The sequence below is a fragment of the Coturnix japonica genome, chromosome W (genome assembly GCF_054131305.1).
Source record: "Coturnix japonica strain WE chromosome W, WE-NBRP24, whole genome shotgun sequence".
In the NCBI taxonomy this organism is placed as follows: domain Eukaryota; kingdom Metazoa; phylum Chordata; class Aves; order Galliformes; family Phasianidae; genus Coturnix; species Coturnix japonica.
Genome location: NC_140701.1, coordinates 30,779,568 through 30,795,851, shown reverse-complemented (window position 1 = coordinate 30,795,851; position 16,284 = coordinate 30,779,568). Strand labels below are relative to the sequence as shown.

The window sequence follows — 16,284 nt, the reverse complement described above, 5'->3', positions numbered from 1 at the left end:
GGGAAAAGCTGTTTGGGTCCTTCCAGCTTCTGGAAAGGGCAAACCTATCCGTGGAACTGTCTTTGCCCAGGGACCTGGGTGCACTTGGTGGGTAATGCAGAAGGATGGGGATGTTCAATGTGTGCCACAAGGGAACTTGATGCTGGGGGAGTGCAGTCAATAATTTTATGTATCTATATATATATATATATGTTTGCATGTGTAGTGTATTTTAGTTATTATAGTTGTACATTTAGTTATATTACATGCAATTCTACTATTTAGCTATCACAATTTTACATACGTGTATATATATGTATATATATGTATATATTAACCATGATGTAATAATGTAGAATAAGGGGTGGAATGTCATGGTTTTGTAATTTTGTAATTTTGCTATCAGTATTCCACATCATAACATCATGTCAAGTATGGATACTTCTGTTGAATGTGCAGTCCACAGAAGAAGACTACATATCCCAGAGAACAACAGGAGTAACAATAAGTCACGGGACCAGGACTCTATATAATCTCGTTCCCAGGCTGGAGTGCCCTCCTTCTTCTCTCGAACTTCTCGGAGAGTGGGAAGCGTTCCAGCCGTGTCGCCTAGAGTTCACAGTAGGCCTCTCGGTTTTCGGAGACTCTCTCTCTCTCTCTGTTTCGTTCGATTTTGTTAGCCTTAATTATATTATATTGTGTTATCTTGTATTTCGATATCATATTTAGTAAAATAAGTTTTTCCTCCTTAGATTGTCACTGTTTTATCCCACTCCCTTTTTCCCCCTCCTTTCTGGGCCCCGGGGGGGGGGCGTGGGGTGGCTTCCCCTGTCACGGGCATAGGTAAATCTAAGTAACCCGTGACATCTGGAAAAAATGTGTCATATTTGGCTACAAACGATAATTTTGTAGAGAAATCGATTTCTTTTGGTGATGAAAACCACTTTTATGTTTAGAAAATGCTGTTTGTAGAGATGAAAAGCATTATTTTGGTAAGAAAACCATATTTTTGCAAGGTTAAAGAGTGATACCTAAGAGAGACCTTTTTATTTCTGGTATAAGTATTGATATTCCTGGTAAATTTTTCTAAAATCTGTCAGAAAAGGATATATCTGTTGGAAATGTCCTTATTTTGTAGAGGAGAAAAGGTATTTCTGTTAGTAATGTCCTCAATTTGTAGAAGAGAAAAGGTATTCTGGAAACAATGTGTCATATTTTGCTACAAAGCTTCATTTTGTAGAGAAAATGTCTTCTTTTGGGGATGAAAACCAGTATTTCTGGGAAACAACGCTATTTGAAAGGGATAAAAAGCATTATTTTGGTGAGAAAATTATGTTTTTGCAAGGATAAAGAATGATTCTTAGGAGAGAACTTTTTATTCCTGGGATAGGTACTGATATTTGTGTGACATTCTTCTAAAATTTGTCAGAAATCGATATTTCTGTTGGAAATGTCCTTATTTTGAAGAGGGAAAGAGGTATTCCAATAACAGTTGATGTATTAGGCGGCACGAACTCACGGGATGTAACGCGATAGGCCTCCCCGTGCTCGGTAATGTATATGTATGAGGCTGAAATTGGAGCCCTATATAAGGGTCTCACACGGTTCATTAAACGCCATTTTACAGCTCACCATATTGGTGTGATCAGCGTGTAACTTGGTCATGGGGCCGTCAGATGCACATTCTCAATGATGGACGTAGTTCTTTAGGTTACCTTACACAAGGCAACAATTGGTGCCCCGTGTGAGGCCGTCCTGAGAGTGAGTGTGCGACGGCTAACCGTGAGACGGACGCGAATCCTACGGTTAGATCCCGTGGAAGCGCCGGAGGGGCGATATATTGACTGCAGCTACTGATTATCCTGCGGTAAGACCGTGGAAGACCGTGGGACTTTGGGCCCGGGTATATATACAAAGGGTGCGAGGACGTACGGTGTCGAGCACCAGAAAAAACATGGATTCCGTCACAAAGGTACTATTACGGGTTTGTAAAACCCACTGCGGTAGGAATGCTCCTTCTAAGAAGGAGATTGTTGCCGTTATTACTTTTTTGCAGGAAGCGGAGCTTTCACCCTCCCCTTGTAATTTGCTCGATTCGGAGCGGTGGGAATCTTTCACCGCTGCCCTGCTCCTAAGAGCAACAAACGATTATAAGGCGGAGGAGTTAAAAACCTGGGTTTTGGTCCTGGGTGCGCTTAAAGCGGCTAAGGAGGAGAAAAAGATCCAGGCAGTCGCGAATGGGGTTTTTGGGGTGGGTTCCGGGACGTCTGGGGTCCCGGAGGGTGCGGAGGAACCGCTCCCTTGCGGCGACTCCATACCCAAGATGGCGCCGACCACGCCGGCCGTTTTCACAATGGCCATGGCGGCGCCCGAAACAACTCCGGAAGGGATGGCGGAAGTTGCCTCATCTGGGGAGGCGCCGCCATATTATCCCCGCCTATACCCCTGTTTGCAGAGCTTTCGTTCACCTGAGGGGGGTGGGTCCTGTCCGAGGGAGGGAGAGTCATGGGGGGAGGTGCGCCGTGGAGGCGTTAAGCCACCCCTAGACCCGCCCCCGGAGGAGGGACCTCATCCCGCGAAAGGGGAGGAACGAAAGGTACTGCCTGCCCCTACCCCTTTGGTTTCGCCTCCCGAGGAGGGGGAGGAGAAAGGGGAGGAACAAAAGGTACTGTCTGCCTTCACCCCGTCGGTTTCGTCTCCCGCGAAGGGGGAGGAGAAAGGGGAGGAACGGAAGGAATTGCCTGTCCCCACCCAGTCGGTCGTGGTTCCCCGGAGGAGGGGGGAGAAGTGGGAGGAGCGAGAGATATCGCGTAAGCCCACTGATTGGACTGACATTTGCGATACAATGCGAGAGGTGGGGCTCAAGGAGCGGGACTGGGCGGTGTTCCCAATTGTAGTCAAACAGGAGGGACCGGTTTGGGTACCTTTGGAAGCAAAAGCAGTTGCTCGGTTTATAGAGGCGATTGACAAAAAGGGATTGAGATCCCCGATGACAATGAGTGCCTTTGAGGCTCTCGTAGCCCCAGGTCCCCTACTCCCATATGATATTGAAAGCCTTATGAGAGTAGCCCTCGAACCAGTACAGTTTACTGTGTGGAAGGAGGAGTGGATAATACAACTCAAAGCTGTTTTAGCACAGGCTGCGCACGATCCACAGCATCCAGCAAATGGGAAGGAGGGAGATCCAAAAACTGATTTAATGAGGCTTTCAGGTTCATCTGCGGATTTGGCTGGATCTGCAGAGAGGCAGCTTAGGGACCTCCGCCCAGGAGAGCTGCTTGCCACCACGGGGGCAGCTACCTCTGCTTTTATACACTTTATAAGAAAAGCAGAGCCTGTAGCCCCGTGGTCAGAGATTATGCAGGGTCCCTCAGAGTCATTCTCTGAGTTTGCCAATCGATTGATATGGGCAGTAGAAGGATCGGAACTGCCTAAGGAAGCGCTGACTTCTGTTATAAAGGATTGCCTGAAGCAAAAGGCTCATAAAAGTGACTCTTCAGAAAAAGGAAAAAGAACAGATAAAGAACTGCTGCTAGTACCAACGAGAAGGACATCTGTTGTATCACTTGCTGTGTGTCTTTGTGTAATTGCATTCATTACCGGGGGAGAGGGTACTCACTTAACATCACAACCAGAAAATATTTGGGTTACATGGTCTAATCGAACTGGGCAGAAAGATTTCTGCCTTAGCCTGCAGTCAGCCACATCACCGTTTAGAACATGCCTTATAGGTGTACCCAGGTGGGACCCAAAGGAGTTTAACGGATATGTGCATAAGAACAACTGCAAGAGAGATGCAGTGGACAAAGTTTTCTTTATGAAAGCATTTGAGTCTAAATTCACTGACTGGGCCAGAATGTCTGCATGTTTTATTAGATCCTTGAACACCTCCTTGCCCTGGGATCCACCAGAGTTGCAGCTTCTTGGATCCCAATCGGTTGGTAACGTAACATGGAATAAGAACTCTCAAAAGTGGGAACGCCCAGTTAGATGTTTGTATTTTTCGGGTTTTAGGACACCGGGTCAACTGTCCAATCGCAGGGTATGGGAAGGCCTACTCGGGAATGGGGCACCATTCTCGGGAACAACTGGGTCGGAACCCTTTACTTTACTTAACCCCATTCAATTTGACATATATAGCTTGTCAGGGGCATATTGTGGTTTCTCAGCTGAAAGGGTGGAGGGATTCTCCCATCCCTGCTCCGGGGATGGCTCCAAGAATGGATTTGCAGACCAATGCATAAAGCAGGGTGGGAGGTGGCTCTCTTACAATCAGAAGTATGTGGTACGTCATCCTAACGGGTCCACCTATAATCTCTCATGCTACTGGGGCCCTGACGATCTGGCATGTTCTGGTTGTTGTTCTCGAAAAGAACCTTTAGCTGGGGAAGGAATAAACTGCAATGGTACAGCCAAGGCCCTTCCTAAGGACATATTTTTGATATGTGGGGATAGAGCTTGGCAAGGGATACCAAAGAATCCAGTTGGGGGGCCGTGTTATTTGGGAAAGCTGACCTTGTTGGCTCCCAATCACACTGCAATGATAAGTGTTATGAAAAAGATCGATCGAGCTCGACGCCAGAAAAGGTCAATAAAAACATTGGACCAGGATTGTAGTGATGAGGTTCAGCTGTGGGGTCCCACAGCTAGAATCTTTGCATCCGTCTTAGCTCCGGGAGTAGCTTCAGCCCAGGCCCTAAGAGAAATTGAGAGATTGGCATGCTGGTCCGTGAAGCAAGCTAATGTCACCACAGCAGTCCTGTCGGAACTCCTGATGGACGTTAACAACATCAGACACGCTGTTCTTCAAAATAGAGCTGCAATTGACTTTCTGCTGCTTGCTCAAGGGCACGGGTGCAAGGACTTTGAAGGGATGTGTTGTTTCAATCTGAGCGACCACAGCGATTCGATACATAGGAAGTTGGAATGGATGCAAGAACACACGAAGAAGATCGCAATAGATGATGCATTCGGAAGCTGGTTGGAGGGACTGTTTGGTAATCTGGGCCCATGGCTTAAGCAGTTTCTCAAAGTATTAATCATAGGTATTTTATTCTTTTTAGCTTTAATGATTTGCTTACCTTGTTTGTTTCAATGTGTCCAGGGTTGTTTACAGCGTATGATAGAAAGAATGTTTAACGAAAAAATGGAGTACCAACGGGTATATGATAAACTTTGAGAAGAAGGAACTGTATAAACCCAAGATGCCTTGGATATAATCATTAGAAAACTACTGATGTTATTAGATATTGCACTACCTACCTCTGTAGCTTGTCTACCTCACTTTTTAGATAACTTATTAAGTTTAAATTATAGAGACTAACATTTTTATATTAGGGTTAAGGATTAGCGTTCGGGATGTAACGGGGCATACTTTATCGAGCATGGAGAGGGGGAAATGATGTATTAGGCGGCACGAACTCACGGGATGTAACGCGATAGGCCTCCCCGTGCTCGGTAATGTATATGTATGAGGCTGAAATTGGAGCCCTATATAAGGGTCTCACACGGTTCATTAAACGCCATTTTACAGCTCACCATATTGGTGTGATCAGCGTGTAACTTGGTCATGGGGCCGTCAGATGCACATTCTCAATGATGGACGTAGTTCTTTAGGTTACCTTACACAAGGCAACAAACAGTGTTTCATATGTTCCTACAAGGGACCATTTGTAGAGAAAACGATTTCTTTTGGGGATGAAAACCACTTTTTTGGGTAGAAAATGCTACTTGTAATGATGAAAAGCTTTGTATTGGTAAGAAAAAGAACTTTTGGCAAGATTCAAGAGTGATACCTAAGAGAGAACACATTTTTTTCTGGCGTAAGTATTGAGATTAGTGTGAAATATATCGGAAATTTGCCTGAAATGGATAATTCTTATGTTAATGTCATTATTTTGTAGGGGAAGACAGATATTCTGGAATCAATGAGTCATAATTTGTTACAAAGCATCATTTTAAAGAGAATGTGTCTTCTTTTGGGGATGAAAACCAGTAATTTAGGGAGAAATTGCTATTTGTAGGGATGAAAAGCATTAGTTTGGGAAGAAAACCATAGTTTTGCAAGGATGAAGAATGATGCCTAAGAGCGTACTTTTCATTTCTGGGATAAGTATCGATATTCATGTGGGCTACTTCTAAAATTTGTCAGAAATCGATATTTCTGTTGGAAATGTCATTCTTTTTTAGATGAAAAGAGTTATTCTGGAAACAATGTGTCATATTTGGCTACAAACGATAATTTTGTAGAGAAATCGATTTCTTTTGGTGATGAAAACCACTTTTATGTTTAGAAAATGCTGTTTGTAGAGATGAAAAGCATTATTTTGGTAAGAAAACCATATTTTTGCAAGGGTAAAGAGTGATACCTAAGAGAGATCTTTTTATTTCTGGTATAAGTATTGATATTCCTGGGAAATTTTTCTAAAATCTGTCAGAAAAGGATATATCTGTTGGAAATGTCCTTATTTTGTAGAGGAGAAAAGGTATTTCTGTTAGTAATGTCCTCAATTTGTAGAAGAGAAAAGGTATTCTGGAAACAATGTGTCATATTTTGCTACAAAGCTTCATTTTGTAGAGAAAATGTCTTCTTTTGGGAATGAAAACCAGTATTTCTGGGAAACAACGCTATTTTAAAGGGATAAAAAGCATTATTTTGGTGAGAAAACCATGTTTTTGCAAGGATAAAGAATGATTCTTAGGAGAGAACTTTTTATTTCTGGGATAGGTACTGATATTTGTGTGACATTCTTCTAAAATTTGTCAGAAATCGATATTTCTGTTGGAAATATTTTGAAGAGGGAAAGAGGTATTCCATAAACAGTGTTTCATATGTTGCTACAAGGGACCATTTGTAGAGCAAACGATTTCTATTGGGGATGAAAACCACTTTTTTGGGTAGAAAATGCTACTTGTAATGATGAAAAGCTTTGTATTGGTAAGAAAATGAATTTTTGGCAAGATTCAAGAGTGATACCTAAGAGAGAACACATTTGATTCTGGCGTAAGTATTGATATTAGTGTGAAATACATCGGAAATTTGTCTGAAATGGATAATTCTTATGTTAATGTCATTATTTTGTAGGGGAAGACAGATATTCTGGAATCAATGAGTCATAATTTGTTACAAAGCATCATTTTAAAGAGAATGTGTCTTCTTTTGGGGATGAAAAGCAGTAATTTAGGGAGAAATTGCTATTTGTAGGGATGAAAAGCATTATTTTGGGAAGAAAACCATAGTTTTGCAAGGATGAAGAGTGATGCCTAAGAGCGTACTTTTCATTTCTGGGATAAGTATCGATATTCATGTGGCCTACTTCTAAAATTTGTCAGAAATCGATATTTCTGTTGGAAATGTCATTCTTTTTTAGATGAAAAGAGTTATTCTGGAAACAATGTGTCATATTTGGCTACAAACGATAATTTTGTAGAGAAATCGATTTCTTTTGGTGATGAAAACCACCTTTATGTTTAGAAAATGCTGTTTGTAGAGATGAAAAGCATTATTTTGGTAAGAAAACCATATTTTTGCAAGGGTAAAGAGTGATACCTAAGAGAGACCTTTTTATTTCTGGTATAAGTATTGATATTCCTGTGAAATTTTTCTAAAATCTGTCAGAAAAGGATATATCTGTTGGAAATGTCCTTATTTTGTAGAGGAGAAAAGGTATTTCTGTTAGTAATGTCCTCAATTTGTAGAAGAGAAAAGGTATTCTGGAAACAGTGTGTCATATTTTGCTACAAAGCTTCATTTTGTAGAGAAAATGTCTTCTTTTGGGGATGAAAACCAGTCTTTCTGGGAAACAACGCTATTTTAAAGGGATAAAAAGCATTATTTTGGTGAGAAAACCATGTTTTTGCAAGGATAAGGAATGATTCTTAGGAGAGAACTTTTTATTTCTGGGATAGGTACTGATATTTGTGTGACATTCTTCTAAAATTTGTCAGAAATGGATATTTCTGTTGGAAATGTCCTTATTTTGAAGAGGGAAAGAGGTATTCCAATAACAGTGTTTCGTATGTTGCTACAAGGGACCATTTGTAGAGAAAACGATTTCTATTGGGGATGAAAACCACTTTTTTGGGTAGAAAATGCTACTTGTAATGATGAAAAGCTTTGTATTGGTAAGAAAATGAATTTTTGGCAAGATTCAAGAGTGATACCTAAGAGAGAACACATTTGATTCTCGCGTAAGTATTGAGATTAGTGTGAAATACATCGGAAATTTGTCTGAAATGGATAATTCTTATGTTAATGTCATTATTTTGTAGGGGAAGACAGATATTCTGGAATCAATGAGTCATAATTTGTTACAAAGCATCATTTTAAAGAGAATGTGTCTTCTTTTGGGGATGAAAAGCAGTAATTTAGGGAGAAATTGCTATTTGTAGGGATGAAAAGCATTATTTTGGGAAGAAAACCATAGTTTTGCAAGGATGAAGAGTGATGCCTAAGAGCGTACTTTTCATTTCTGGGATAAGTATCGATATTCATGTGGCCTACTTCTAAAATTTGTCAGAAATCGATATTTCTGTTGGAAATGTCATTCTTTTTTAGATGAAAAGAGTTATTCTGGAAACAATGTGTCATATTTGGCTACAAACGATAATTTTGTAGAGAAATCGATTTCTTTTTGTGACGAAAACCACCTTTATGTTTAGAAAATGCTGTTTGTAGAGATGAAAAGCATTATTTTGGTAAGAAAACCATATTTTTGCAAGGGTAAAGAGTGATACCTAAGAGAGACCTTTTTATTTCTGGTATAAGTATTGATATTCCTGGTAAATTTTTCTAAAATCTGTCAGAAAAGGATATATCTGTTGGAAATGTCCTTATTTTGTAGAGGAGAAAAGGTATTTCTGTTAGTAATGTCCTCAATTTGTAGAAGAGAAAAGGTATTCTGGAAACAATGTGTCATATTTTGCTACAAAGCTTCATTTTGTAGAGAAAATGTCTTCTTTTGGGGATGAAAACCAGTATTTCTGGGAAACAACGCTATTTGAAAGGGATAAAAAGCATTATTTTGGTGAGAAAACCATGTTTTTGCAAGGATAAGGAATGATTCTTAGGAGAGAACTTTTTATTTCTGGGATAGGTACTGATATTTGTGTGACATTCTTCTAAAATTTGTCAGAAATCGATATTTCTGTTGGAAATGTCCTTATTTTGAAGAGGGAAAGAGGTATTCCAATAACAGTGTTTCATATGTTGCTACAAGGGACCATTTGTAGAGAAAACGATTTCTATTGGGGATGAAAACCACTTTTTTGGGTAGAAAAAACTACTTGTAATGATGAAAAGCTTTGTATTGGTAAGAAAATGAATTTTTGGCAAGATTCAAGAGTGATACCTAAGAGAGAACACATTTGATTCTGGCGTAAGTATTGATATTAGTGTGAAATACATCGGAAATTTGTCTGAAATGGATAATTCTTATGTTAATGTCATTATTTTGTAGGGGAAGACAGATATTCTGGAATCAATGAGTCATAATTTGTTACAAAGCATCATTTTAAAGAGAATGTGTCTTCTTTTGGGGATGAAAACCAGCAATTTAGGGAGAAATTGCTATTTGTAGGGATGAAAAGCATTAGTTTGGGAAGAAAACCATAGTTTTGCTAGGATGAAGAGTGATGCCTAAGAGCGTACTTTTCATTTCTGGGATAAGTATCGATTTTCATGTGGCCTACTTCTAAAATTTGTCAGAAATCGATATTTCTGTTGGAAATGTCATTCTTATTTAGATGAAAAGATTTATTCTGGTGTCATGGTTTTGTAATTTTGTAATTTTGCTATCAGTATTCCACATCATAACATCATGTCAAGTATGGATACTTCTGTTGAATGTGCAGTCCACAGAAGAAGACTACATATCCCAGAGAACAACAGGAGTAACAATAAGTCACGGGACCAGGACTCTATATAATCTCGTTCCCAGGCTGGAGTGCCCTCCTTCTTCTCTCGAACTTCTCGGAGAGTGGGAAGCGTTCCAGCCGTGTTGCCTAGAGTTCACAGTAGGCCTCTCGGTTTTCGGAGACTCTCTCTCTCTCTCTGTTTCGTTCGATTTTGTTAGCCTTAATTATATTATATTGTGTTATCTTGTATTTCGATATCATATTTAGTAAAATAAGTTTTTCCTCCTTAGATTGTCACTGTTTTATCCCACTCCCTTTTTCCCCCTCCTTTCTGGGCCCCGGGGGGGGGGCGTGGGGTGGCTTCCCCTGTCACGGGCATAGGTAAATCTAAGTAACCCGTGACATCTGGAAAAAATGTGTCATATTTGGCTACAAACGATAATTTTGTAGAGAAATCGATTTCTTTTGGTGATGAAAACCACTTTTATGTTTAGAAAATGCTGTTTGTAGAGATGAAAAGCATTATTTTGGTAAGAAAACCATATTTTTGCAAGGTTAAAGAGTGATACCTAAGAGAGACCTTTTTATTTCTGGTATAAGTATTGATATTCCTGGTAAATTTTTCTAAAATCTGTCAGAAAAGGATATATCTGTTGGAAATGTCCTTATTTTGTAGAGGAGAAAAGGTATTTCTGTTAGTAATGTCCTCAATTTGTAGAAGAGAAAAGGTATTCTGGAAACAATGTGTCATATTTTGCTACAAAGCTTCATTTTGTAGAGAAAATGTCTTCTTTTGGGGATGAAAACCAGTATTTCTGGGAAACAACGCTATTTGAAAGGGATAAAAAGCATTATTTTGGTGAGAAAATTATGTTTTTGCAAGGATAAAGAATGATTCTTAGGAGAGAACTTTTTATTCCTGGGATAGGTACTGATATTTGTGTGACATTCTTCTAAAATTTGTCAGAAATCGATATTTCTGTTGGAAATGTCCTTATTTTGAAGAGGGAAAGAGGTATTCCATAAACAGTGTTTCATATGTTGCTACAAGAGACCATTTGTAGAGAAAACGATTTCTATTGGGGATGAAAACCAGTTTTTTGGGTAGAAAATGCTACTTGTAATGATGAAAAGCTTTGTATTGGTAAGAAAATGAATTTTAGGCAAGATTCAAGAGTGATACCTAAGAGAGAACACATTTTTTTCTGGCGTAAGTATTTATATTTGTGTGAAATCCATGGGAAATTTGTCTGAAATGGATAATTCTTATGTTAATGTCATTATTTTGTAGGGGAAGACAGATATTCTGGAATCAATGAGTCATAATTTGTTACAAAGCATCATTTTAAAGAGAATGTGTCTTCTTTTGGGGATGAAAACCAGCAATTTAGGGAGAAATTGCTATTTGTAGGGATGAAAAGCATTAGTTTGGGAAGAAAACCATAGTTTTGCAAGGATGAAGAATGATGCCTAAGAGCGTACTTTTCATTTCTGGGATAAGTATCGATATTCATGTGGCCTACTTCTAAAATTGGTCAGAAATCGATATTTCTGTTGGAAATGTCATTCTTTTTTAAATGGGATAGGTACTGATATTTGTGTGACATTCTTCTAAAATTTGTCAGAAATCGATATTTCTGTTGGAAATGTCCTTATTTTGAAGAGGGAAAGAGGTATTCCATAAACAGTGTTTCATATGTTGCTACAAGAGACCATTTGTAGAGAAAACGATTTCTATTGGGGATGAAAACCAGTTTTTTGGGTAGAAAATGCTACTTGTAATGATGAAAAGCTTTGTATTGGTAAGAAAATGAATTTTAGGCAAGATTCAAGAGTGATACCTAAGAGAGAACACATTTTTTTCTGGCGTAAGTATTGAGATTAGTGTGAAATACATCAAAAATTTGTCTGAAATGGATAATTCTTATGTTAATGTCATTATATTGTAGGGGAAGACAGATATTCTGGAATCAATGAGTCATAATTTGTTACAAAGCATCATTTTAAAGAGAATGTGTCTTCTTTTGGGGATGAAAACCAGTAATTTAGGGAGAAATTGCTATTTGTAGGGATGAAAAGCATTAGTTTGGGAAGAAAACCATAGTTTTGCAAGGATGAAGAATGATGCCTAAGAGCGTACTTTTCATTTCTGGGATAAGTATCGATATTCATGTGGCCTACTTCTAAAATTGGTCAGAAATCGATATTTCTGTTGGAAATGTCATTCTTTTTTAAATGAAAAGAGTTATTCTGGAAACAATGTGTCATATTTGGCTACAAACGATAATTTTGTAGAGAAATCGATTTCTTTTGGTGATGAAAACCACTTTTATGTTTAGAAAATGCTGTTTGTAAGGATGAAAAGCATTATTTTAGTAAGAAAACCATATTTTTGCAAGGGTAAAGAGTGATACCTAAGAGAGACCTTTTTATTTCTGGTATAAGTATTGATATTCCTGGGAAATTTTTCTAAAATCTGTCAGAAAAGGATATATCTGTTGGAAATGTCCTTATTTTGTAGAGGAGAAAAGGTATTTCTGTTAGTAATGTCCTCAATTTGTAGAAGAGAAAAGGTATTCTGGAAACAATGTGTCATATTTTGCTACAAAGCTTCATTTTGTAGAGAAAATGTCTTCTTTTGGGAATGAAAACCAGTATTTCTGGGAAACAACGCTATTTGAAAGGGATAAAAAGGATTATTTTGGTGAGAAAACCATGTTTTTGCAAGGATAAAGAATGATTCTTAGGAGAGAACTTTTTATTTCTGGGATAGGTACTGATATTTGTGTGACATTCTTCTAAAATTTGTCAGAAATCAATATTTCTGTTGGAAATGTCCTTATTTTGAAGAGGGAAAGAGGTATTCCATAAACAGTGTTTCATATGTTGCTACAAGGGACCATTTGTAGAGAAAACGATTTCTATTGGGGATGAAAAACAGTTTTTTGGGTAGAAAATGCTACTTGTAATGATGAAAAGCTTTGTATTGGTAAGAAAATGAATTTTAGGCAAGATTCAAGAGTGATACCTAAGAGAGAACACATTTTTTTCTGGCGTAAGTATTGATATTAGTGTGAAATACATCGGAAATTTGTCTGAAATGGATAATTCTTATGTTAATGTCATTATTTTGTAGGGGAAGACAGATAGTCTGGAATCAGTGAGTCATAATTTGTTACAAAGCATCATTTTAAAGAGAATGTGTCTTCTTTTGGGGATGAAAACCAGTAATTTAGGGAGAAATTGCTATTTGTAGGGATGAAAAGCATTAGTTTGGGAAGAAAACCATAGTTTTGCAAGGATGAAGAGTGATGCCTAAGAGCGTACTTTTCATTTCTGGGATAAGTATCGATATTCATGTGGCCTACTTCTAAAATTGGTCAGAAATCGATATTTCTGTTGGAAATGTCATTCTTTTTTAAATGAAAAGAGTTATTCTGGAAACAATGTGTCATATTTGGCTACAAACGATAATTTTGTAGAGAAATCGATTTCTTTTGGTGATGAAAACCACTTTTATGTTTAGAAAATGCTGTTTGTAGAGATGAAAAGCATTATTTTGGTAAGAAAACCATATTTTTGCAAGGGTAAAGAGTGATACCTAAGAGAGACCTTTTTATTTCTGGTATAAGTATTGATATTCCTGGGAAATTTTTCTAAAATCTGTCAGAAAAGGATATATCTGTTGGAAATGTCCTTATTTTGTAGAGGAGAAAAGGTATTTCTGTTAGTAATGTCCTCAATTTGTAGAAGAGAAAAGGTATTCTGGAAACAATGTGTCATATTTTGCTACAAAGCTTCATTTTGTAGAGAAAATGTCTTCTTTTGGGAATGAAAACCAGTATTTCTGGGAAACAACGCTATTTGAAAGGGATAAAAAGCATTATTTTGGTGAGAAAACCATGTTTTTGCAAGGATAAAGAATGATTCTTAGGAGAGAACTTTTTATTTCTGGGATAGGTACTGATATTTGTGTGACATTCTTCTAAAATTTGTCAGAAATCAATATTTCTGTTGGAAATGTCCTTATTTTGAAGAGGGAAAGAGGTATTCCATAAACAGTGTTTCATATGTTGCTACAAGGGACCATTTGTAGAGAAAACGATTTCTATTGGGGATGAAAACCAGTTTTTTGGGTAGAAAATGCTACTTGTAATGATGAAAAGCTTTGTATTGGTAAGAAAATGAATTTTAGGCAAGATTCAAGAGTGATACCTAAGAGAGAACACATTTTTTTCTGGCGTAAGTATTGATATTAGTGTGAAATACATCGGAAATTTGTCTGAAATGGATAATTCTTATGTTAATGTCATTATTTTGTAGGGGAAGACAGATAGTCTGGAATCAGTGAGTCATAATTTGTTACAAAGCATCATTTTAAAGAGAATGTGTCTTCTTTTGGGGATGAAAACCAGTAATTTAGGGAGAAATTGCTATTTGTAGGGATGAAAAGCATTAGTTTGGGAAGAAAACCATAGTTTTGCAAGGATGAAGAGTGATGCCTAAGAGCGTACTTTTCATTTCTGGGATAAGTATCGATATTCATGTGGCCTACTTCTAAAATTTGTCAGAAATCGATATTTCTGTTGGAAATGTCATTCTTTTTTAGATGAAAAGAGTTATTCTGGAAACAATGTGTCATATTTGGCTACAAACGATAATTTTGTAGAGAAATCGATTTCTTTTGGTGATGAAAACCACTTTTATGTTTAGAAAATGCTATTTGTAGAGATGAAAAGCATTATTTTGGTAAGAAAACCATATTTTTGCAAGGGTAAAGAGTGATACCTAAGAGAGACCTTTTCATTTCTGGTATAAGTATTGCTATTCCTGTGAAATTTTTCTAAAATCTGTCAGAAAAGGATATATCTGTTGGAAATGTCCTTATTTTGTAGAGGAGAAAAGGTATTTCTGTTAGTAATGTCCTCAATTTGTAGAAGAGAAAAGGTATTCTGGAAACAGTGTGTCATATTTTGCTACAAAGCTTCATTTTGTAGAGAAAATGTCTTCTTTTGGGAATGAAAACCAGTATTTCTGGGAAACAACGCTATTTGAAAGGGATAAAAAGCATTATTTTGGTGAGAAAATTATGTTTTTGCAAGGATAAAGAATGATTCTTAGGAGAGAACTTTTTATTTCTGGGATAGGTACTGATATTTGTGTGACTTTCTTCTAAAATTTGTCAGAAATCGATATTTCTGTTGGAAATGTCCTTATTTTGAAGAGGGAAAGAGGTATTCCATAAACAGTTTTTCATATGTTGCTACAAGGGACCATTTGTAGAGAAAACGATTTCTATTGGGGATGAAAACCAGTTTTTTGGGTAGAAAATGCTACTTGTAATGATGAAAAGCTTTGTATTGGTAAGAAAATGAATTTTAGGCAAGATTCAAGAGTGATACCTAAGAGAGAACACATTTTTTTCTGGCGTAAGTATTGATATTAGTGTGAAATACATCGGAAATTTGTCTGAAATGGATAATTCTTATGTTAATGTCATTATTTTGTAGGGGAAGACAGATAGTCTGGAATCAGTGAGTCATAATTTGTTACAAAGCATCATTTTATAGAGAATGTGTCTTGAAATGTGTCCCATTATCAGATTCAATTCTTTCTGGGGTGACATGTCGCCACAGGACTTGTTTCTCAAGACCTAATATGGTGTTTCGAGCAGTTGCATGGGGTACTGCGTATGTTTCAAGCCACCCAGTGGTTGCCTCTACCATAGTGAGTACATAACACTTACCACTGCGAGATCGTGGCAAGGTGATATAATCAACCTGCCACGCCTCCCCATATTTATACTTTTGCCATCGCCCTTCCTCCCAGAGAGGTTTCATCCTTCTGGCTTGTTTAATTATGGCACATGTTTCACAATCATGAATAATCTGCGCAATAGCGTCCATGGTTAAGTCCACCCCTCGGTCTCTGGCCCACTTATATGTTGCGTCTCTTCCTTGATGGCCTGAGGTCTCATGAGCCCATCGAGCTAGAAATAATTCGCCCTTATTCTGCCAATCCAAGTCGATTTGAGCCACCTCAATTCTAGCAGCTTTATCTACCTGATGGTTGTTTTGTTGTTCTTCAGTAGCCCGACTTTTGGGCACATGTGCATCCACATGACGCACCTTTACAACCATATTCTTTGTTCGGGCAGCAATGTCCTTCCATAGTTCAGCGGCCCAAACAGATTTTCCCCTCCGTTGCCAGTTATTTTGTTCCCACCGCTGTAACCACCCCCATAAGGCATTTGCCACCATCCATGAGTCAGTATAAAGATACAGCATTGGCCACCTCTCCCGTTCAGCAACATCTAAGGCCAGCTGGACAGCTTTTACCTCTGCAAACTGACTTGATTCTCCCTTACCTTCAGTGGCCTCTGCAACCTGTCGTGTGGGGCTCCACACAGCAGCTTTCCATTTGCGATGCTTCCCTACAATGCGACATGAT

At 38.1% G+C, this 16,284-nt stretch overlaps 1 protein-coding gene and 1 long non-coding RNA gene across 2 annotated transcripts in view; both read left to right on the top strand.

The window, feature by feature from the left end:
- LOC146754675 (uncharacterized) overlaps positions 1–16,284 on the top strand; it is a 285,098-nt gene that overhangs the window by 71,484 nt on the left and 197,330 nt on the right. The gene's annotated exons all lie outside the window — the stretch shown is intronic.
- LOC146754677 (uncharacterized) lies at positions 1,593–5,519 on the top strand. Its single transcript, XM_085527655.1, has one exon. The coding sequence runs from the start codon at positions 1,934–1,936 to the stop codon at positions 5,156–5,158; it is 3,225 nt and encodes a 1,074-aa protein (XP_085383781.1). The 5' UTR covers positions 1,593–1,933; the 3' UTR covers positions 5,159–5,519.